This window comes from Echinococcus granulosus (genome assembly GCF_000524195.1).
Source record: "Echinococcus granulosus chromosome Unknown EG_S00023, whole genome shotgun sequence".
Classification (NCBI taxonomy): Eukaryota; Metazoa; Platyhelminthes; class Cestoda; order Cyclophyllidea; family Taeniidae; genus Echinococcus; species Echinococcus granulosus.
The window spans coordinates 383,685-407,290 of NW_020170403.1; the positions used below are offsets into that span (position 1 = coordinate 383,685).

The window sequence follows — 23,606 nt, forward strand, 5'->3', positions numbered from 1 at the left end:
AGGGAGTTTAGGTTCAACAGCTAACCAAAGAAATTGAGCTATTTTTTTCTTTTGAATCGGATTCGACTACTACTTACACCGTTGCCAAAGGGCCATGCCACTGAGGGCGAATTCAACCCGCAAAGAATTGTGAGCATACGTAGTCATGGAAGGCTTTGTCAACTCGTGTAATTCTGCGTTTGGTTACGCGGATTGCACTTATGCTCGACGACATGGCACCCACACCATGCCAGTAGCCTCTCTGCCATGTTACTGTGACCCCTTACTACTTCAAAGTTGACTCAGGCAATTCGTGTGGACCTATAATTAGATAAATTAAATCGCAATGTATAAATAAAGGTGCTGCTGCGTCTTAAAAGCATTTTATTTGAACACAGCTGTTTCACAAGCATATTTTACAAAGGAATGAACAATGCTTATGGTTGTTATTGAGTGTTTTCAAAGACATGTACCCTTTAAAAAGGTTGAAAAATTATTAACAAGTCAAAATGAAGCAATATAGAGCGCTCTTGGCATTTAATTGAAACATGTCAAAAGTAACATAGATGACTATGAAGCTCCATTCATTGACTTGCGATATTTGAGTGGCTACCAGATTTCTATTGCATTACACTGCATATGTGCCATTTTTAATAACTGATATTACTCTACTTTTCATAATATTTTGAGCAACCTTAAGCACTCAAGGTTATTTCACATGCAAATTGCCGCTCTAAACGAATGCTGTAGGATGTTGCGCATTTTTACGCGCGGACTACCACTCGGTCGTTCTTTTATTCGTACCTTCTACGGAGCAAGAAGCCAAGTTACTCCAAATCTAACGGAGCCATCCTCAATGAATCCAGGAAAATATCCTAAATGGGCATGTAGTGGTGAAGATATGTTTTCAGAGTTAGGCGAAAGTATCGTTAAAACTCTCTTACGTATGCCTTAGATGCCAATATTTTCGTTCAAGGAGGTGTTGGGACACCACATGAATTATTAAAAGAGTTAAAAAATTATGTTGTTGAGCATGGCTTGGAGGGTATTACTCTTCATCAGTTTTTTCCTAGAGGTGAGCTCTCCGTCTTGGAACCAGAGTGCAAAAAGTTTATCCGGATTAATAACCTTTTTGCCAGTAAGCGTGCTTAATTAGTAATATTCTAGCTCGTTCTTGTCGTGATGCAATAAACAATGGTGAAGCCGATTTTGTCCCGATTTCACTTAGTGAAATTCCTCACCTTTATCGAAGACGCCAATTCAACTTGGATTTAACTCTCATTCAAGTCAGTCCACCAAACCAGCATGGCTTCTGCTGCCTCTGTGGTGGTGTTGATATTAATCGTGCTGCCATTCAGAACTCCAAGATTGTTGTTGGTAGGTCTTTCATTATGTTTCTTCTAATTTTCCTGCTTAGCACAAATTAATCCCAACACTCCGACTACATTTGGTGACACCACGGTGCATATAAGCAAATTGGACTACATATTTCACAGTGCCTCCCCTCTGCAGGAATTTGAGATTCCAGAAATTGCAGAGGTGGATTTAAAAATCGGAAAGATTATTGCTGAAAACCTGATCCAAGATGGTGATACTTGCCAATTTGGTAATTTATTCCAGTTTTCTCTGGAAATTTACAATTGTTAAGGAAGTATATCCCTTTTTTGTACACAGGCATAGGTCGAATTCCTTGTGCTACTAGTCGCCATCTTAAGAACCACAAAAACCTCGGAATTCACACCGATATGCTTTCATCCGAAGTGACAGATCTGTGGCACGCAGGATGCATCTCTAATTCCATGAAGAATGTCCGTCGTGGTCGCATTGTTGCCAGTTTCGCTGTTGGCAAGAAGGAGATGTTTGATTTTATTCACGAAAACTCCTCTGTCAGTAAGTCTCCTCCTGGTCTCTGATTAAATATTCACCATGGGAACAGATCTTAATGCATTCTGATTAACCTCTTTTTCTCTCGTTAGATCTCTGCGACATCGCATGGACGAATGCGCCAGAGGTGATTGCTCGAAATCCAAATGTTGCTGCCGTGAATAGCTGTTTGGAAGTGGATCTCACTGGGCAGACTGTCTCCTCATGTTTTGGAACAAAAGTCTACTCAGGTTGGTCAAAGTTTTAGAATAAGAATTATGTTGACAGATCGTTTTTCTTTTGTTCATCAGTCAGTAAATAATACCGTCTGGGACTAGGGGGGTTTGAATATGTTTTATGAACTATACGTAGGTGTCAGTTTTTTTAGTTTTTTAAAGGATGGATGGGATAGATTCCGCTAAGTTTTTCATTAATCCCCTGTCATTATTGCAAACAACTTGGGAGTGTTGTTTCATTAAATAATAAGCTTTCAGTATCATTTGACTACAGAAAGAAACTTGCAGTTCTGATTGTTAAAATGACACAATGGTTAATCATGGCCGCATATTTGGGAATGAAAACTATTTCCCTTACTTATTATTTCATTTGAATCCTAGGAGTGGAAAGGTATTTTTGAGATTAATACCATTCTAACCGAGAGTATAAAAGCAAATCACTTCCGAGGTGTTCGTAAATAATTTTTTTTGCCGCTTTAGGGTATGAATAATTTCACCGAACACGGTCTTAATTTATAAATTAGTTCATATCCATCGAGTCTGAAATTCCCTTTCCCTTGAGAATGATTATTTCGCTAGTCTGAGCAAAAATATCGCGAATGAATGTGGGTTAGTGCTTTTGTGGACTTGTTTTATTTTTGCACGGCCTTTCTATTAGCGTTTATCCGAAATTTGCATGATACTGGCACCTGCGCTGTTCTCAGCTTACCGCACCTGCGCCATAAAAATACGGCTTGAGCGAGCAGTTTGTAGTGAGAAGTAGCTTTTGTAGTGTAACGTTTGTTAGGCGAACCAGCAGTCATCATCCAACAATCCACCCACTACTCCTGCTCCAAAGGCATGTGCCGCTTCATTTCTACGAGACCACGTATACTTTGTGCATGCAGATGTGTAGTGATCTGCAGACGCAATTTTTTACCTAATTAAGATCAAACAACGGATGGGACTGAGATCTGTCTACTCTGCATACCTATATGTGTGCAGTAAAAAGTAGTCCTGGTTAGCAGTCTTCCAGTATTTACAATTCCTCTTTGTCTATCGGATGTTTTTTGAAATGAACTTGTTATTTCTCCTCCTGTAGAATTAAGATACCACCTGCTGATGTAATTTTTCGAAGAAGCTCATCTTCTTTTGTGGGTTCTTTGAAAAATCCAATCTTATGGCACTAATAGTGGGCAGCCTGCTAACTGATCGTATTTCATAGCATAAAACTCCAATGGGATTAAACTGCCGTCTCATGTGTTCCCTGCCCGTCTTATAAAGGCGTGGGTGGGCAGGAGGATTTTATTCGAGGCGCAAGTTGGTCGGAAGGTGGGAAGCCGATCTTGTGCATGCGTTCGCTCACGCCAGACGGCAAGAGTGCCATTCGGCCCTTCCTGACGCGTGGCTCTGCGGTCCTCTGCTCACGCGCCCTCGTTCGTTACATCGTCACAGAGCATGGTATCGCCTACCTCTTCGGCAAGAACCTTCGTCAGCGTGCTCATGCTCTCATCGGCATCGCACACCCAGGCTTCCGGTGAGTTGTTCTGTGACATTCAAATAACTCCTTCTTCAATAGTTATAACAAAGGAGAGGGAGAGGACTGGGAGATCAATAGCAGAGCTAATTGGAGCCAATAATTTAGGCGCCAAAAAGGTCCACTTTTACAAACTTATGGAATTTCAGAGCTCCAATTTCTCCCAAAGGCGGCAAGGAAATGTAAAACACAAAAGCTGTTTATTGCAAGTGTGCGAAAAAACTGGGAGGCTGGTATAGAGAGCATGGTCAGAGTGCGTTCCGTCGGTGTAAGGAGTGACTAAAAAACATTTTGATCCATTCAGATGGAAAGATTGCCCATTCTTACGTCAAATTGTTTTGTGAAACTAACACTGTCTTTCCGTCCACGTGATTGATTCTAGCCATGCATGCCTAGGTCACGGCCACAAACCGTGGTTTTGCTGTTGCTGAGGCTACCACTAACCTCAGAATATTATTCCCCTTTTTAACGTTACAGAAGTCTCTTTTTGAAGTGTGATCCCCCGAGCTTTCTAGGATATCTCTTGATTTCCACTCTTGCCAATTTCTTAGAAGAACCGGCGCACAAAGACGTCAGGGCGGGCGTCTTTATTAGCCCGACGTGTGTGCGTAAGCAGGGCGATGTGGCGTGTACGGACTTGACTACTGTCACTCTAACGGCGACGCAGACAGTTTCCATCCTGGTGTATTTATAGTATTTAAAATGTCCATGATCTTCCTGTAATTAGAAGTGCACAGAGTGTCCCAACGATGTATTATTTAGCGGGAACTCAAAGGAAGTACAAATCGAGAAACTTTCGAGGACTCAAATTTTGGGGGGATCTAGGGTCTACTAATTCAGAACGGCGATTTCAGCTAAACCTTCCAATTACCCTTTTTAGTGAGGAGTTGGAAAAAGCAGCCTTCGAGATGCTGAAGACAATGCCTTCCGCAGATTGACATTCCAATTTGCTGGTGGCTAAACCAAAGCGCCATCAGATTTCGTGTTCTGTAGCTACTATTTTAATTACATATTTTCCCTTGTTGAATCATTCTGCTTCTTTTACCAACCTAATGTGAAAGGTGGTCTCCAAGATCAGAATTCATTTATAACGAATCATTGGTAGCCCAGGGACGGAAATATCCATTTACTTCGTTAAATGCACACCCAGTGAATGGAAACGGTAACCACGGCTGGGGCATCTTGCCCCATTCCTCGTAACGCCCAAGGCGGTTTATTTACTTGGCGAACTTCTTCACATTCTTGGCATGCTGCAGCTTGCAAGGTGGTTGAACTTACATTTCACATCTACCACTTTTGTTTGTTGAAATATAGCGCAAATTTTACAGTGTAACTGTGCCCTAGCCAAAGATTAATGCTTTATTGGCGCCTGGCGTACCTTATTATGGTCAGATCTCTGGGCGTCTGACGCTTATCATTTACACCCAGTGGTCTGAACGATGACAGTATGGATGGTTGTCATACTTAGAGCACCCAATGTCGACTAGTCCATTTTCGCATGCAACATGAACTCTCGGAGGCTGTGCAATGTTAAGAATCAGTAGTACACACGATCTGATTTACTTGTGACAAACTCCTTTTCTGGGACTTGGTCCACTTGGTTCGCTAGATTAAAACGATCCAAAAAAGGTTTTTTGGTCTGAATGCCTCTAAATGAAAAGGAGACGCTTTGCAAGAAACCCCAATTGCAGTCAGGGCTCACCAAGTTTCCTATCTGCTGAGAAGACGGAGGGTTTTGAGCGTTTCGAAATGACTGGTCCGTAGCGAAGTTTACCGATTAATGTGAATCGCTTGAGCGTGAAACAAGGCACACTAGAAGGCACATCAACGAGGCAAACACCTGACCAGTTTGCAAATTTAGATAAATATGATTTAACATGAAATACTGGAATCATAATTCTTTGCATTAGTGAATCCAAGTAACACATTAAAATGTAATGCGCTAAGGGGATCGCGTTTGAAGAAATTTAAAACGAACTCTCTGTAAACAATCTACGCTAAGTCATTGTAATGCTACTGCAGGACCCTTCGCTACTCATCTAGTCCACACTTTACCAAGTTGCCTTGCATTGCGAAGGAATTATGATAAATATGTAAACTATATTGATGGTTGCGAATGATCCATTTATTATCAAATGAAGGAGAAAGAGTCAAATTAATCGTACATGTCAAGTAGGGCTAAAAGTGTCCAGATACAGTAGGTGAACCAAATGGTCGAAGTGTTCAGCCTAGTTAGGCCGAATATATACCACAGCAGCAATAAATTCGAAGGGCATAAGAAGTAATGCGACACCAATGTAATATAATGGTGGTTTATCCCTCGGTATTGGTAAGGCACCACTTTTGAACTTTTGGATTACCTTTCTTGTACTCGCTGCGTGGGCTGGCCTTTTGGGCCATGCCAATAGCCCAGACACCTTCTCCGTGCTGAATATGTATATTCTGCCCGAGTATTGTGTCTTCTTTCGTCTCCAGGGCAGTCTCGGGACGCTACATTGGTGGCAGCGGAAAGCGAACTCGATCTTAAACGACATGTATCCTGATTTTTACTGCTGAGTGGTAAACTTCAGCGGAGCGGAAAAAGTAAATATACTACGGATGGGAGAATGGTGATGGCCCCTGATAGAAGGGTTGATGTTGATGTCCACCTTCGGCACCTCTCCCAGTCCCATGTTATGCAGAAAAGCTATTAACAACTGAAGCGACACTAGCTGTGAACCATCTGTAAGTTTCGTTACAGACTCTCCCTACCGTCCCCCATGGACCTGTATTAAATCTTGTTCTTCCTTACACAAATATGCTTTTAGGCCAGTGTTCCTACGTCCATCTATGGACACGCATGATGGCCGGCGCAATTCCCCGTCCTGAATCAAGTTTCTAAACCTGACGAAACTCCAGATCCAGTTAAGCTGCCAGGAGGGATCAGTGACATTGAGGTCAAGTATCTCCTCAGTTGCACACTAATTTGGTGACTGGGCGGTCGGATTGCGGGTGTTTCTTTACAGCACTGACTACATTGTAATGGCTGACGCGGGAGGTTGACCAAGGGGAGTGCCGGGGACGACGCTCAAAAGAGGAGGGAGTCTATGTAATACAATGGTGGTTTATCCCTCGGTATTGGTGAGGTGCCAATTTTGTACTTTGAATTTACCTTCTTGTACCTCGCTGGGTGGGTTGGCCTTCGGGTCATGCCAGTAGCCCAGACACTTCTCTGTGCTGAATATGTACATTCTGCCCGAGTATTGTGTCTCCTTTCGTCTTCAGGGAAGTCTCGGGACGCTACGCCAACGCTTCATAAGTCATTCACTCAAATAATCATACTGTTGTTAAATTATGTAGAACTCAAGTTAATTATGGCATTTTAGATGGCCTTTCCCATTGTTTACAAGCTTAAATGTAAAAAAGTCCGGTTAGTGGTTGTTACAAATTAGGCACTGAAAAGCGTATCTGATAAACGCATTTTCTTTTTAAAAAAGAGTTGAACAAGTAAGAGTACCCTGTTTATTAAGGGCTTCTACTCCGATTTCCAGTTCCCACACCAAATAATTGGTGTATTATCACAACACCCCTTTTTATGGACTGGTATTGTTGCGTGGCTAATTAAAGCTTGTTTTAAATGCAAAATCAGACCACCTAAAAGTTTGTTTTAAAGATCGGGTTTTGTTTAGCTATATAAATTATGTCAGTAATCTACCTTGAAACACACCCTACCGTTTTAGAAGGTAGCGGTAATACTTGCTCTAGACAACTTGGACGCTAATCCGAATCTTGCACTACATTTTAGTCAGTAAGTAAGGGATGCACTTCATTTTTGGAAGTCCGATGTGTTAACTGCTGCATTTTATACGTTTAACCTCGACGACATCCTATTTATCCAAATAAATGCCAAGATTTTACTTAGCATGATTGCATCGACACATGTTTTGTAGCTAACAGCAATGTGTAAAATAGGACTGGTTGGGTATTTTAAAGCTTGTGGCTGGTATAGTTGAATGAATTGAGTAACTTTTCAAGTCTGTATTCGAATTTTTTGGATCAACTATATCCTAAAATTATGCAACATTTTTTTCGGAAATTAAAGAATGGTGCACGTATAACACCTAGCTTTGTTTTTTGAGCTGTTAATTAGGAAGTACTTTATGCAACTGTTCATTTAAATGATGCAATTTTGTATAATTCCTTTTCCTTGAAGGAAAACCTAAGCATGGATGAAGAGGTTAGTGCTCTGCACATTGCAAGCTTTCTTGAGCACGATGACGAGCTTAATACCAAGGAGATTATGTACAATCTAGAGACTGTGCTCAATCGGTCCGATCGAACCTTGCTTGAATGTCACCTACGAATTGTGGATGGGGAGTACCTTACAGTGCGGGTGGAGGGCGAGAGAGATCCCTCAGAGTGCTTTGATCTATGCTATATCGATGATGTTCATGGGTACTCTTGGACTCATAAGGGCGCCGAATACCCCCATCTCTTTGTGTTTCGCTTCCTTGCCCGTACCGTTACCGATGGCGAAGCTCCAAACGAGGTGCACATTTTCAGTCTGAGCGATAAACGTATTCTTCATTGGGTCATTGATATTGTTAATGAGGGTGCGGATAACGCAAAGTAGGTGGTACTTTTTTTACCTTCTTTGAAATGCTAGGCGAGTGAACAAGCAGTCTAAACCACGGTATCAGCCAACACGAACAATGTCGCGGAAGAAGGATGCCATCAGTCAACCAGAAAGAATTAAGCGTCATGCAAGAGAGGTTTGAAGTTGTTTATTGTCCCTAAAGACTCTGCTTTAGTCCTCTACTGGAGGAACCAAGGGAAAACTGGAGGAGTTAAACCAACTCTTCGATGAAATTGAGGGGTTTGAGAACCTTTTGCATGATGCCGTTGCATTTCAAGTCACCGGAGCTAATAAAGTTGATCGTAAGTTATTAACTTTGCCCTTCAGTTGCATTAGCATAAAATTTTTGACGACTAGCACTTAATGTTTTAAAATGTTTTTATTTTTCATTTTTATAAAAGCACTCTAATTAGATGTTTTTGTGCTGCTGAGATGCTAGCTACAAACATTATGTGCTTTTGCACCCTGTCTCTCTTTGTGTCCCAAGGTTTTACAATGACTGCGTAGTCCTACTGGGTAAAATCCGAATGATTGCTTCAAATCACACCCTTATGGAGTGTTCTCAGACCGTAATTAGATTAGGCAGCGATTCAAGTAAACCATTTTAGGTTTCACAACTAAGGGAGATGGTAACAATAAATAAATGAGGGACTACCGTAAAGTACTTTAAAGCAGTGAATTGTACTTTAGGAGAACTACATTTTCTTGCTATAGACGCCAAAACAGTCCATTTTTCATCAACAAGTAGGAATACAATTTTATCTCAGTCGTTTTAATGCCTTGTTAACGCTAAGAACTATATATTTCCCAGATGAAGATTCCCGCAGTTATTCATTATTCGCTTCCACTAAGAAATTTAATATGCTCATTCTAAGATCGTTCACTACCTGTTTGTTGAGTGGTTAGTAAGGACATTTTCGTGTGTATTTTGGTATGACAAATAGAGAGGAATTCGTTTTTGATCCGATCTTCTCTCATTAACCTCCATCTGGTGGTATAACTCTACCATATTTACACCACCAAAAGCTGTGGTCTAGAAGCCAAAACGAAGTTTTTTATTCGCCTAATCCCATTATGCCATATTGCGTACTTCAGGTGTACGCTGAACCAATCCGCACTTAGCTACAGCTCTACTCATGAATTAGCCAATAAGAAATTACCCAAAAATAGTAAATGCCTCTTTCAACTTTTTTTCCGTTTACTTTGAAATTGTAAAACGCTTTGTTGTATTTTTGCAAAGGATCATTGTGGCGTGACAGCCTAACTCCGCCCTCGTACGAGGCTGCATTGGCCCATGTGGAGCGCATTCGGAATTGCATCAATGTAACAGCTGATCTCAAAGACCACATCAAAGATCCGGGACCAGGAGAGCTGCTTAATCGTCTCTTTGAGTCGCTGTGGTGGGTGCAAAAGATCTGTGATGGCAACCGCGTGATCCACTACGATCCCAATCTCGTGCGCTCGGTGTGGCGACCTGCCTTCACCGACAGGACCATTAGCGCTCTCTCAGACTACCTTCAGGCCGGTAACAAGTCCTTCTGGCAGTCCCTTGGCGATGCTTGGACCGTCCCTGGGTGAGTTCCATTTGCCATCCTTAGTGGTTGAGGTAAAGGAGGATTGAAAGTTGACATTTTTTAAGTCATGCTGCCATCTTGATAGGAACGTGAGCTTAAAACTGAATTTGACTAGCTTGATGCTATCATAAGTTCCACCTTTACGTCGTAGTTACTGCAATCAATTAAAAAATCATACTTTGACTTTGGACGACCTTGAAAATTTCTAGTATTTCCGCATTTCGACCATTGACTTTGAGAGTTCTATAGAGGTCCTAAAGTGAAGCCCAAACCAGTTGGTTTTAGGATTTAGTAGCGGAGAATGAGAAGCTATGCTTTTATCAAATCACCTCCATGTTATGAGGGATACTTCTCCACTGCGGCAGGAACAAGGGCTCAAGTATTCATTTGTGGACTTCCAGGGGACAATATTAAAGTCCAACAGATTTTAAAGCCATCTTTCTTTCTGAACATATTTAAATCAGAATAAATGACAGCTCAAGAGGTCGGTTTAACCAAATTAAGATTGTAATGAATCTTGTCTTTGAACATCGAAATTAGAATTTGAACGATTTTGAGAATCCAATTTCCTTCTAGGTTTCTATTTGGCAATTTAAGTGACTTTTGGACTGCCTTTGAATAAGTTTTAACTTCAGTCAATGACAAATTCTGGAATCTGGATCTCCAGGGTTTCAATATGATCAGGAGGATATCTTCGTCAAATTACCTTCGGCTGAAACATAAATCTTATATTTTTCTAACTTATTTGAAGCAGAACCCCAAATTTTTACTTTCATTTAGCTTGAAGATAAACTGAAACTCTTTCTAGGTGAAGCAAGTATATTTTCTTTTGCTACCAAGTCTAAAGTGACTTCATACTACATTACCTAGCTTCTCCTGTTCTTCAATGAAAACAAGAGGTTAAGGTCTGCATTCGTCTTCAATTATTTCCGCTGTCGAATGAGTTTAAGTATCTGTCAAGTCAGTAGAGGCGCACGACTTAAAATTTGGTTGACATATGGGAATGTTTTTGTTGGCTGTCTGAACCAACTTAAACACACAAGTTTCAAAATCAGTAAATTCTAGCGTGAGATTTTGGCCTAATTTGTACAGGTCAGCTATCGAAAATTCGCCAATCATTTCCTTTTCTTATGGTCGCGACAGAACACCTAAAGGGATCGTCTTGACTTGTACTGTCTGGAGTGGGATCATTATCAAGTTGCAACCAAGTTCCCCTTTTTCACCCTTTCCACGCAGAGCGCCAAGTCACCTCTGGTTTCCATCCTTAATATGCTTCTAATTAAAAGAGAAGCAGGCGGTAGAAAAGGCGGCATTTTGTCGAAAAGATCCTCTTTGCAGTAGGCGAATTGCCTTGCACCATTGCCGCCACCATGGCTTCATTCATTCGCACAACTTTAGCCGACAAATCGCAGTGTCGAGGTGATGAGGAGCGATGCAAGCGCACCATAGAAACAAATTAAAAGTATGTTAATCAGGTTATCCTTATCACTTTTGGTGTGATAGAACACTTTCCTTAGCCTACCCTTCCGCACCATGCCACATAAGAGGAGGGCTCCTGCGGCAAAGTCAAAGGGCAGGAGCAGTAGAACCAGGCACAGTCAACGTTAGTGAGTGTTCTCCTTGCCTTTTCCCAAGTGTAACCTTGTTCACAGCACTATAAACGATTTAAACTTCTATCAAGCCTCATCTTTTTGGCTTGATTTATAAAAAAGCACATTTTTTATTATTTTTGGTAAAAAATCGTTTGAAAATTGTAGCACGGTTTCAAACCCATCGCCAATAGCTGAATGAGTGGGAACTTTGGTTTAATTTTTACCAAGTTCAGAGGATTTTTATCTTTGGTTAATAGAAAATTCTTTAATAAATACCAATTTTTGCAAAAGTACTTGGGTTAGAATTTTTTTTGCCTGTTTAGCTATTCTAGGGGGATGGAGATGTGTTGAAAATCTCTTAGCTCTTTTAAATACTACTTGCATTTGTGTAACTTTTCCAAACTTTTTTTGTAAAATCGGCAATTTTTAACAGCTCCTAAAAAATGGAGTGCGCTATAATATGTAAAAAAAGAAGGAAGTTTTCGAACCTTTTGATGACTGGCACCTTCACGAAACACTGAAAGACGCGAAGCTATGGGAAGTGTCTGTTGAATCGGGTGGCGGTGATTTTCACGGTAAGAAGTAAGGTACGCTGAAGAACCATCGCTTGATCTCTAATTCATTAAGTCCCATGAATTGGTGGTGCAAGAGGTGCTGGATGGCTTTCTTGAGAAGTGTCACGGTGTGTGTTTCGCCGAGGAGAGAGCAAGTATTATGGGCGCACAATTTTTGCGGCCTGCTCTAGAACCACAAAGAAAAGCGGAATTACGCAAATGTACTCTCTTGTAACAGTCCACATTCCAGACACACCCAATGCTTGCATCGCAAAGCTACCGAGCTTATCAGACATCTTGTTTAGTGAGACCTTTTAATGGGATCAGATATTTAAGTACTACCTATGTATTACCTATATATTCTAGTCCACCCGGTCCCTGAGTGAGGTTTATGCAGACTTCGGCAAACCCACTTGAAGACATGAAATACTCTTTGAGTTGTATTAATCTTAATTGGTTGATAATGGTTTCAGTTGCTTCTTTTTTTAATTATATATAATGTCTTTGCCATTTTAGTGGCAAACCAGACAATGTTAACGGAGACTTTGCTCTTTCAACAAGACCCACCACTGTGGAAAGAAGTGTAAGTTGTATGGATGTTTCAATTTTTTTTCCCCCTCCTTTTTGACCCATGCACTTCTTGCCCTTCTCTTTCGACCCCCTCCCCCTTTTCCCTTCCCCTCTCTTCCCACCATAACGTTAATTCATTCATTTATTAATTTTACCCATTGCCTTTCTAGGGTTTCAAACCGGAGATGACAATTAAGGACTATGGCTACTACAGTGCGTTTGTCTCGATACGCTTTTTTTAGTCAATCTGTATTAAAATGTCGTTTATTGCTTTCCTCTATCATCAAAAAATTTTGCGGGAAATATTTCCTTCAATTCTTTTGTCCTCATTTTAGAGCCCATGCCTGGTAAGTTTGGATCGGAGTAATCGAAAGATCCGCCTTTTAACCCCTAAATACTGTTTTGCCGTGGATGGGGTAGATAACGTCTTTCGAGACCATGGTGGTATTTATGGTGGCTAACATAACCCCTGAGAGCGAGTGAGGTGACTTTATAGTCTAGAGGCGGAAACAGTTATCTTCAAAGCTGCAAAAACAAACTAAATCTGCTGAGAATCTGCAGATATTGTCCATCCGCATCACTCTCATCTGCACTAAATTGTCACAACTCAGTCGCCACGGTGAAGCAGCTCTGTCACAGGTTAAACCTAAATGCCAAAATTGTTATTCAAATCTGCACAATTGCGAAAGCGAGCCTGGGCTAGAAGTCTCATGATTTAAATTGACATTAGCTGTGCTTAATGTGACCTGTTGTTATTAACTAACAAGCAGGCAATTCACTCGTTAATTTGTTGTTCTGGTACAGCAAGAGAGGTTCATCTCTTCGTGCCATATTTAAGAGGCAGTGGTTGTGCGCCTCCTGATCATAATAATAGGAACTGTCCATCATGATGACACATTTTACTCTCTGCTTACCGTTAAGCATTTCCTCAATCTATCAATCACGGGAACTGCGACTTCCTCTTTGAAATATAATGGGGTGGTTGGAAGCATTTCACTCACTCAATGTGACATGTGTCATTAAAAAACCGCTAAGACAACATTTAAACTACCAGTAACATCACACTTTACTATTAGGATAACCACGTTTTGAATAAAGATGGTGAAATATTTGAATTGTTGTGGACACATTAGCCCTGTCTTGTAGATTACACATGACAAGATTTGATGCGCCTTACTTCTGGCACACTGGACGTGCCGTTTAAGGAGCCTGCTTACCTTCTTGCCTTCCTCTCTTGCCAAATTGCACAGTACTGCGTTTTCACAAGCCTATTCTCTCCCTCGCTCTCTCTCTAATGCAATCTGGCACCAGAAACCGAGCACGGTCACCGCCGCTGGTGCTCCTGCCGCTACCATTGGAAAAGCACCATAGATAGAGCGAGAGAGAAAGTGCTAAAGCATTTCATATGCGCCGGTCTGGTAGAGATGGTATTCGTAGCAGTTCAATAAATACAATGTGAGAAATTGAAATTCCAACATTTTTGTGCGAATCGTTCACGTGGTGATGGGTTATAATCATCTCAGTTCGGTGAGGGTTCTCATTTTAACCAATTTGCGGCCTAATATAGCAATAAATGGAGTGGGACTTTTTCGATCAGAAAAGAAAAAAAATGCCAACTCTGAGGCTTCTTTTAGCGGCAGTGAATGCTACACCGCAGAAGAAGGAGGGGGAGGAGAAAATCGACATTGAGAGCTTCATCAGCGGCGTTCGTGCTCGTGGTGGAACGTAAGTTGGGTTTGTTTCCGTTCACCATGATAATTTTCTCTCCCCCCTTTAGACTTGTCATCGCAAAACAGAAGAACGTGAGTGAAGCGGCTAGGGAACTCAGCGTTAATGTCGGTGATATTCTTGAGGTAATTTTGTTTTGGTATCTTTCGCCTACACTTCAACAAGGCATGTTGTACTTTGTAAATAAATATTCTTATTACTCCAGTTGCGTCTCGCGCATTTTCCTTGCCTGGATGTTCATTTTAAGAGGCGTAAAATGATGTACTCCCTTCTGTTCATAGGTCTTGGATGACAGTAGTGAGTGGTGCTGTTTGCGTACGCCAACCGGACAAACAGGCCACGTTCCACGTCGATGCATTGAGGTCCTTGAGGAGAATATGGCAGGACCCAGTAGACGTTTACTTCCCCATGATCGCTCCAAGTCGCCACGGGAGAAGAAAATATCCATTTCTAAGCGTAGCAGCGCAACGTCACGCAAGTTCAAAAAAGCTCCTCAGGAACCTGATATTGATATCTCTGAAACCACCAGTACGGATGAAAATTACGATGGCGGAGACTACGTGCGTCAAAGTACTCCTAGTCGCACAATAAGGCACCACTCTTGCGTTTCCTGTTGTGACGGCGGAGTCCATTCCTGCCACCATCATCACCACTCTATGTCACCTCCGAGACAAGAATCCATGGCTGTAGCTACGGGTCAGCAGTATCAACCAATGAACGTACAGCCTTTGCAACAGCGTCCCACTGGCCAGCCAATCATTCATCAGGGTACAAATGGTCAACCATCGGTCATTGTGGTTCCCTCGGCGCCCAGTCAACCGGCTCCTCCTAGGCCCCCTCCTGTGCACTATTTGGTGACTCCACCGGCCCCAGCTCCACCACCACCTCCACCAGCGCCACAGCCGCTCATTGTTCCCGTGCCTTATCCTATGCAACAACCGATGATCCAGGCGCCTATGATGGCACCGCCTACGATGGCACCAACTATGATGCCACCGCCTACGATGGCACCAACTATGATGCCACCGCCTATGATGCAGCCTAACATGGGATCCTATGGAATCTACGGCCCACTTTCACGTGGAACACCAGCTCCCATGGATCCCTTCTATGATGGCTACACAAATTTCGAAGGAGGGTTTGGACGAAGACCCTCATCGCCTTCACCTAGAAGGAGCCCGCGACACAAACAGAGGGGCAATGGGAGGAGGAAGAAGAAGGGTGATCGGTCAAAGAGTGGCAGAGGCAGCAGTAGTAGTAGTAGTAGCAGCAGTAGCAGCTCTAGTCGAAGCAGCTCTTCCAGTTCAGATGGAACAAAAGGGCGCTCAAAGGGTAAGAAGCACGCCAAGTCAAAGAAGTCAAATATTCCACAGGCTCCGCCACCGCCACCACCTCCGCCCAAGGAAGACACTTATGGTAGGCGGGAGTTATATTGAACTACCTTTAATATTCCCTCTGAACAGTGAGAAAGCAGGGACTAAGTGAATTAAGCAACTCTTATTGGTTGACTAGGTGGGGTGAGCTATAAAAGGTACGAACACTAGCCTTTATGTCGAAGCTAAAATAACTCACGTTACTTTAACACGCCTTTAACAAGATACCATACATTTCGGCTTAGGTCATCTCTGGAGTTAAAAACCACTTTATTTGTTTAACCGACATGTTTCTTTGGTTGCCCTTTTTTTCTGACAAGTAAACTCATGTTTACCTGTGCTCCCTTCCATCTCTCTCTTTTAGATGTTGTTAATCAAACCGTTCGCAAGCAAAGGTTTTTGTCTCAGATGCCTGGTAAGTGGAGAATTGCAAAATTTTTAAAAGTTTCCACTTAAAGTAGACATAGGATTGTTGTTTTGCTTAAAGAGTAGTGATAGGATGAAATAAAATCGAAAAAACCATCTTGATAGTGTGTATTTTGTCTTCCCTTCCCTCTCCCCTCCCTCAACTCTCCTTTCCCCATTTCTTCCTTCTCTCTCTGATTGCGTCGCCTCGTGGTAATAGGTATGCCATTCTATTGAGCTAAACCGTGGACATGCACATAATTGCTTATGGATACTCATTTTGCAATTAAATAGCCGTCTGAACTACTGCCCGCTACTCTAAGCCTCTTCAAGTGTTCCTTTTGGACATCCCCAAAGACGTCACCTATCCATCCATCCAGCCATCCACTGCAATCCTCCCATTCCCCTGTCAATTCCTACACCCCCCTCCATATCCCCTCCTCGAATGACCTTCAAATAAATCACATTTCTTTGTTGCTTAATAACAACTCTGACTTTTGGTAGGATCGAGGCAGACAAGAGGTGCAGACACCCTGCTCTACCTTTAATTGGCGTCGCAAACAGGAGAGAGGCTCCGTGTGTGTGGGTGGTTTGTGGGGGAGAGGTGACAGGGTGGTGCTCTAAGGTGGTGAAGGGTTGGGGTTGGCGAAGTGTATTTCCTCCAAGCTTCCTATTTAGGTCCCCTGTCTCCCTAATAACACTCTCAACTTTGTTATTTCCGCCTAGCCAATGCCAATTTGCCCCCTATAAATTGACACCCTCTTTTTTTCGTTTTTCCTTTCACGCTTTTTTTCAAGGCCATAGACCGCGTAAGTCAAGAAACTGTTGCCTTTACTTCAACTTCCACTTGTTTTGCTTTCGGTTTGCTGTGCGCAACCATTTTAACAATTGCTGTGGCTAACCCACTTTGTGCCTAATCGTCATGCTTTAAAAGTTTCTTGACATTGTTGAATCAGATCTCATCCAAAGTTGACTTTAGTGAAGAGGCATCATGTGAAGCAGTTGCTTAGTCGTTAAAAACGATCACGCAATTTGGATTTGTTAAATGCCTGATGGTGAGAAGGATGCTACTCGGATTACGCTTTCGCAACCGTATTATTTTCAAGCCTAACCGGGTGACCGCTGACCATATCCACCATCCGGAGCAGCTTGGGCTTATGAATGCTCTTTTATAATTCGCTAGCACCCCACATGGAGACGATGAATAGGGAGTTGCAGGAGCGCATGAAGGCAATGCGTGAGGGCAACTCCAACGGGCTGAAGCCAGCATCACGTCGTAAGCTGGACGACACCTGGAACGCCTCTCAGGTCTCCTCCAACGGTGCCGATCCGGCCACGGAGATAGCTCGGTTGGCGAACAAGTTTGGCACCGCACAGGTTTGTCTAAAATCCTCATTTTTACTACACTTACAGCCGGAGTTGTGACCTCCAACCGCATGCATGCCATTTGTTGTTGAAAAACGGATCACGGAAGACACCACAGTCTCAGCGTAATTCCATCTTCCTTTTCAGGCGAGCTGAACACCTCGCATTCGAGAAGAGCACTGTGGGATATGAGTGCCCCCTAAAGTTCTCATTCTCTCCCCCACCCCCTTCTCTTAACTTTTAGACTTATATGACTTGTCATTTTGTTTTTTTTTTCCCTTATTCCCATTTTTTTTTTCCTTTTTGATGTATTCTGCTAATTGAGTAACGCCACTAGACGCTGGCTTTCTGCTGTTCCCCTCTTAAATCGCATCTCCAAATCAGTATTTTTCTAGCATATGAGAAATATATGTGTATGTATTGTCGTGTATTAAGTCGCCTTTCCTTCTTCTTATTCTTCTACCTGACTGCCTTGCACTCGTCTTTCCTTGACTTTTTTCCCGCAATCGCGCTTTCGGTGTGCTCTTGTCGCCCCTCTCCCTTTGCAAGCTCCAAGACTTGTAACGGTGGTGTCAATACAAATGACCTTCCCCTAATCCTAGACAAAAATCCGGCATTGCGATCGGTTTGAGATGAGACTTAAAAAAATAAATACGGACACAAGAACTTTGTCATATTATAAAGTTACTCGTTTTTTTGCTCAGTAACAAATTGTTCTTTCCCCTAATCCGGATATTCCAGCGTTCCAGAGGCTAAGAACTTCGAGGCTTGCTTCATTGAAGTGCCAGTAAACTGGAGATAGAGTCACGTAGGAATAGGTGGTAATCATGGTGACGCAAGCAGATGGAGGGGTGGGTGAGACATCACCGTGAGTCTACTCACAAAGTGCCTTTTGGCAGCCGGGCTTGTGTGTGTGCGTGTATGCACAGGTGGGAAGAAAAGAGGCCTGCCAACGAAACGGTGCAATCTCATCAAGCTCTTCTCTTACTTGAGCTGACGCATCAACTAATTGATAACGGGTATTGCGCCCGTGTCAAACTGACACCCATGAGCAGTTGGCAGTCCCCTCAAGTAGTCGAGGGGACCGTTGTCTAGGCGAGGCGTGTGTGTGTGCCACGGCGACTGGCATCGATTTTGGGGCGTGCCAATCAAACGCGCGTAGCTGCTGTGGTGGTGTACGTAGGCAGAGTCTCAACTGAAATTTGTTGTGATGCGCGTCTGCTGATTCCGCTATTTACTGCTAGTGCCACGGATTAGTACTTTGCTCGGCAATAAGCTCTACCCGCCTACTTATTGGGGCACCAAACAACCTCCCGCTACCCCTTTAACCGCAGAAGCAGTGAACATTCAGGGAGTGAAGTGTTGGAAGCTGATGAAGGTAAAGTGTACCTAAATGGGGTATTAGAAAGTACCATCCAGTCAGAAGTAGTGTAATACCTTGGTTGTTCAAATCTTCGTTTTGGTTTTGCGGTCACTGAAGGCTCGGCTGAGTGGCATAACCTCCGAGTCATAGTAGTAGCTACCTCCCCCCAGCCCTTCTGTATGTCAGCACCACATTTCCTGTCCGAGTATTGTGGCTTCTTTCGGATTCAGAAAAACCCTACATTCAGTTATGAGGACCAGTTGATTGGAAAACAATCGTCACTCTGTACTCGACCCACGAAAAAGCGGTAAATTTTCAGTTCCTCTGATTTAAGTGCTATAAAGGCGGGGGAGCGTGATGAATTCGGGTGCCTTTGAGGCACGAGGCGATGATTCACCTCACCTCGTCAGGCTCTTGTAGGCGTTGTGGTGGCAAGTGAACTCATGCCACCCCAGCTGCGACAATGACAAGGCCGCAAATGTAATATAATCCGCAACACTCGCACATGCGTGAAAGCGGATAAAGGGGCTTGCCGCACAGGCAATGATAGTTGTTTCACGAGGCATTGGAGAATGAAAATTGTGTCTATTTTAATTAAAGCGGTAATATTACAGATGAGGGAGAGAGAACAAATTCGATTAAATGCGCAGTACTATATTTGCGCGAAAAACGGCGATCTGGATTTTTTTTTCACAAGTTACTCCAAGTAGGCAATAAAGTTTGCCTGCCGGGTGTGTGTACTTTTGGATGAAGTGTTCTACACCTTGCCATCTTATCGTGCTATACGCGAGTCGATGCTTTATCCTAGAGGGCTCAACCTTTGAGGGAAGGTAATTTAAAGGAAGAATTAGTGGCTACCAAAGACCAAGTCACTTCAAACAGCCTTCTTTGCCATTGAAACTCTATCAGATCTGAAAGTAGCCAGGCCTGACTCTAGTTTGGAGTCGCCTCAAAGCAATTCCCTAACTTGCCGAAGGATCGGATCCGTCGCCTAGGATCTGCTAACTTTCAGATTCAGGTAGAAAACGGGTAATCTTAGGCACAGCCATTGCGTTCCCGTGCAATTCTACTTGGTTGGAATGTGACCTCACATATTCGTACTTTTGAAGCAAATTTTCATTAAACTGGCTACCGCTGCATTCACTAGCATGCCTATCTTTGTACCACTCGACAATCACAATTTAAAGTGGGTTAGAAGCCGAAAAGTAGAAATTTACCCAAAAAATTAGAAAAAAAAACCATGAAAGTAACTCAACAGCAGAATGAGAACGGGTATAAAGGTGGATTGATTCGCAAGCAAACTGCAACAAAGCCAATGCCATTGAAAGCCGCGCATCCGCTTGCCCAAATGTAAAAGGTCACAAAAACAAAAGCAATCATTTACTTAAGTAAAACTGTCCAAAAACTGTACAGCGCAAAATGCCCACTAGTCACTTCGGTCGCGGAGTATTCAGACCGTATTTGGCCTTGAGGTGATCAAGGGTCTCGCGTTTCTTGTCCACGTCGGCCTTCTTGAATTGCTGCAGTAAAAAATTGAATTAGAACGGTCAAATTTAAATTTACGAGAAAGTAGTCCTCAACGCAAATCGGCCTTTGCATTGGCGCCACAAGGATTTGCCACCAGACTCACAGACTTTCTGTAAACCCACAGTAAAGCTAATTTCGGACCTGAGTCCCTTAATTTCCTTCATCTATTCTAAGGCTAAGACATTAGACATTAATCGTTCACATTTCTTCAAAGAGTAAAAACAGTAAGGGGACTCCAAATTTTCGCACACCTTAACGACTGAGAGAAGGTCGAGAATGTCAGAAGTAGAAACGCTCAGCAGAACTTGAGCACCCATCAAACTCAACAAAACCAAAAACGAAATGGGGGTGGCATGTGACTCTGAATGGGTAAAGGACTTATCCCAGTTTTCATCTGAGCACAAGTTATGATTTTAATTGTAAAACACGAGACTTCTAGAGGCTTACGAGTGTGCATGCGTGTGCACGAGCACCTCTCTACGTGATGCGATCTTAAAAGGTTAGACTGCCTGCAAGAAGGCCATAATGGATGATTACCTCCAGTGCCATAAATAGACGATTCACTTTATCTATGATTACTCAGCAACCTTCTGAAGAATACATCAAATTATGTAACTAACCAATTAACGGGGGTCGGATAAATCGCAGACAATTATTTTGAGTGGTAGACCTTCAATCTGGTGATGTGACTGATAACAAGTTCCATTAGCTGTTTTCACGGTTCAATTAAAACCACTCCATCAAAAAAAGATGACGAAGTTTCTAGCAATCTGACAAAAGGTGGCAAGTGCATGCTAGCAACTATGACGTGGCGATTCAGTCTGGTGCCTAAGAGAGGTACTGAAGTTCAAATTGCCTTATGAGTAAATGAAATTTTGGTGTACTCGGAACAGGGAAGTGCTCTTTCGTTTTAGAAACACGCACGAGAGGCCACCCGAAAGGTGCTATTTGTCTAACCTATTTATCAAGTGTTAACGCGTTTTCAAAGATTAAACACAAGTCTTAAACCATTCGAGTGCTGCAAAGTAACAAGTGAGAAGTTGTACAATTTTGAATAACAAAACACAGCAATGAATAGAATTTCAAACAAAGCTCATTGGTAAGATAGATTTGAAAGACATTAATAAGAATTTTGCATCTTTCAATGAGTCATGGCCTACTTTGACTTACTTAAGTTAACTTTCAAGTAAGTCTACAAAATTGGGATTTATAAAGGAATAGTCCTTTTGGAAGTCTCTGATACGCCCTACCTTTAACTTATCAGTAAGTAGAAATAATCCACCAGAACGGATTGGATAGACTGTGCTAGGATGATTATTAAGGTACTCAATTTACAAAAGGTAGTCAAATTATTTGAAGATATCAATAAACAAAAGTATACCAAAAGGAATTTAAAATGACTTGTTCGGGAATTCGAAATAGAGCAGTCAAAAATCTGCAAATTAGTGCAGCATCAAATTGTTGCCAAAAATACCGCGTATAAAGTGAGATCACACCGTTACCAGTTTTGCGACGAACTTCAATGTGAGAGCGGCTTGCAACCTATTATTTGAAAACACCCCAAACTTGTATATCAGTCCCTCGGATACAGCGGCTATTAATTGAACAAGTCCAAAACCCAACTTCATCGTGTGTCTAGGATAAAATTTCACCTGTATCCACACATAGAATAAATATATATGCGCACAGCAAAACTCCCCTGAGTAAAGGAAGGATGAGACAACCAGGAAATAGAGTGAATAAGTCAGGAAATATGCTGCAATGCTTATGCAATCTACGATGCATTTCATCCATGATGTTTGCCTTGAAGCCAAGCAGAACAGCGGACCATAGACATTGGAAATAAAGGATATTGCAATATTTCAAGAAAAGAAGGCATCCGAAACCCCACCTTGTTTCTCTGATAGTAGAGTACAACCAAGTACCGATTGCACACATTGAAACCGCTGAGGTGATCACAAGCATTTTTCGCATCGAAAATGTCCTCGTAGACTACCAATGCAGTACCTTTGGTTTCTGGCGTGTTCCCAACTCGAATTTGACGAATTGCGCCGTATTTACCAAAGATGTCATACATATCCTCTGCGGATATGTTGTAAGGGAGATTTTTTACGAGTAGAATTCGATTTACCTCTGGAGGAAGGCGAATCTGAACGCAGAACAAAAATATTGGTTTTATAAACCATACTGATCTTAAATAACCCACATCAATATTAAAGTAGAACTCACAAAGCATTTGTACTCCTGTGGCTAGGTTACGTAACTTGAGACAAATATAAAATAACGACGCATGAAGCTAAGTCAATGGGGGGGGGTTTCAACCACTTATTAGCTAATTTACCAATAGTTCATACAGGAAGTCAGAAGACGGTAGTAGACAATCAAGTTGGACCACAATTCCACGTGCATTTGAACGCCAATGCGTAGAACATAAGCCTATTTTGCTGTATAAAGATTAACTAGAGGATGTTCCGGGGATGCTATCTAATCTGTTTCCATAAAATGAACATAAGATGGTTAATTCACATGCAAGAAACAGTAACAACAAACAAGCACGTTATGTGTCGAGGACGCACCGAAGGACGCTTTCCGAGAGCCATTGCAGCGATTAACGTTGAGTTTTACGCCTTTAGTAGGATCAATCTAAACGAACACACTGTCAGTTTGTAAACCACAGCTTCACGTATTTGAATGTGCCTAAATTGCATATTTTTATGCATGTGATTATTATGCAATAATTTGCATTATTTTACGTCGGGATTCCAAAAATTATTTAAAGTGTTTAGTAAAGATCCATAATTCCAGTAAAAAATGTTTCTGTTAGAACAGTCCCTACACATTCAAACACCTTTTTCGCTGAAGATTTTGTATACATCCTTAATTTTATACGCTTTTTAAGGCCAAATCTGTCAATCTAGCAAAGAAATTGTGCAATCAGTTGGTAAGCTTCTCTGTAATTTCTACTGAGTTTCCGATCTAAAATCACGTTCAGAAATCGCATTTTACTCCTTTACTATTGCTTTGTTAACGGATTTTTAGTCTTAAAAGTGAGGGTTGTAACTTTCGAGTCCTCCCTAAAGGCATTAAGATAACCTGTCACGGAGAAATTTTATTATTAACGTACAGAGAGCTCAAAGTCTGTATACTTGAATGGCGTGTTATACTCCTAAGCGAAAGTACAACCTACGGACTCTGAAAAACCCGCATATTTAGGCATACGAATAAACAAAATACCAAAATATTCTTTATGTCTCTTTCCGTCTATGAACGTCATTACCAGTGTTCTCTTTGGTTCATCTTTGGTGTTTTAAATCATAGCTTGGTTTGTGATTTAGAAACCATCCCC

The 23,606-nt window shown here is 42.1% G+C and overlaps 2 protein-coding genes across 2 annotated transcripts; one reads left to right on the forward strand and one right to left on the reverse strand. All coding sequences in view use genetic code 11, as the record gives it.

Moving 5' to 3' along the window:
• Nucleotides 1–730: 730 nt before the first annotated feature.
• EGR_03986 (4-hydroxybutyrate coenzyme A transferase) lies at nucleotides 731–17,573 on the forward strand (the record flags this gene model as incomplete). The annotated part of the gene is made up of 21 exons (XM_024493235.1): nucleotides 731–902; nucleotides 935–1,117; nucleotides 1,147–1,356; nucleotides 1,397–1,585; nucleotides 1,654–1,869; nucleotides 1,956–2,093; nucleotides 3,342–3,594; nucleotides 4,072–4,276; nucleotides 7,317–7,381; nucleotides 7,798–8,202; nucleotides 8,240–8,345; nucleotides 8,385–8,511; nucleotides 9,450–9,783; nucleotides 12,446–12,512; nucleotides 12,670–12,712; nucleotides 14,134–14,224; nucleotides 14,277–14,352; nucleotides 14,509–15,643; nucleotides 15,965–16,015; nucleotides 17,189–17,386; nucleotides 17,518–17,573. 21 exons carry the CDS (start codon nucleotides 731–733, stop codon nucleotides 17,571–17,573), a joined length of 4,320 nt encoding a protein of 1,439 aa, XP_024352334.1.
• Nucleotides 17,574–20,163: 2,590 nt separating this feature from the next.
• EGR_03987 (Pre-mRNA branch site p14-like protein) lies at nucleotides 20,164–22,860 on the reverse strand (the record flags this gene model as incomplete). Its single annotated transcript, XM_024493236.1, has 3 exons — nucleotides 20,164–20,253; nucleotides 22,152–22,409; nucleotides 22,837–22,860. The coding sequence occupies 3 exons, from the start codon at nucleotides 22,858–22,860 to the stop codon at nucleotides 20,164–20,166; spliced, it is 372 nt and encodes a 123-aa protein (XP_024352335.1).
• Between the last annotated feature and the right edge of the window lie 746 nt (nucleotides 22,861–23,606).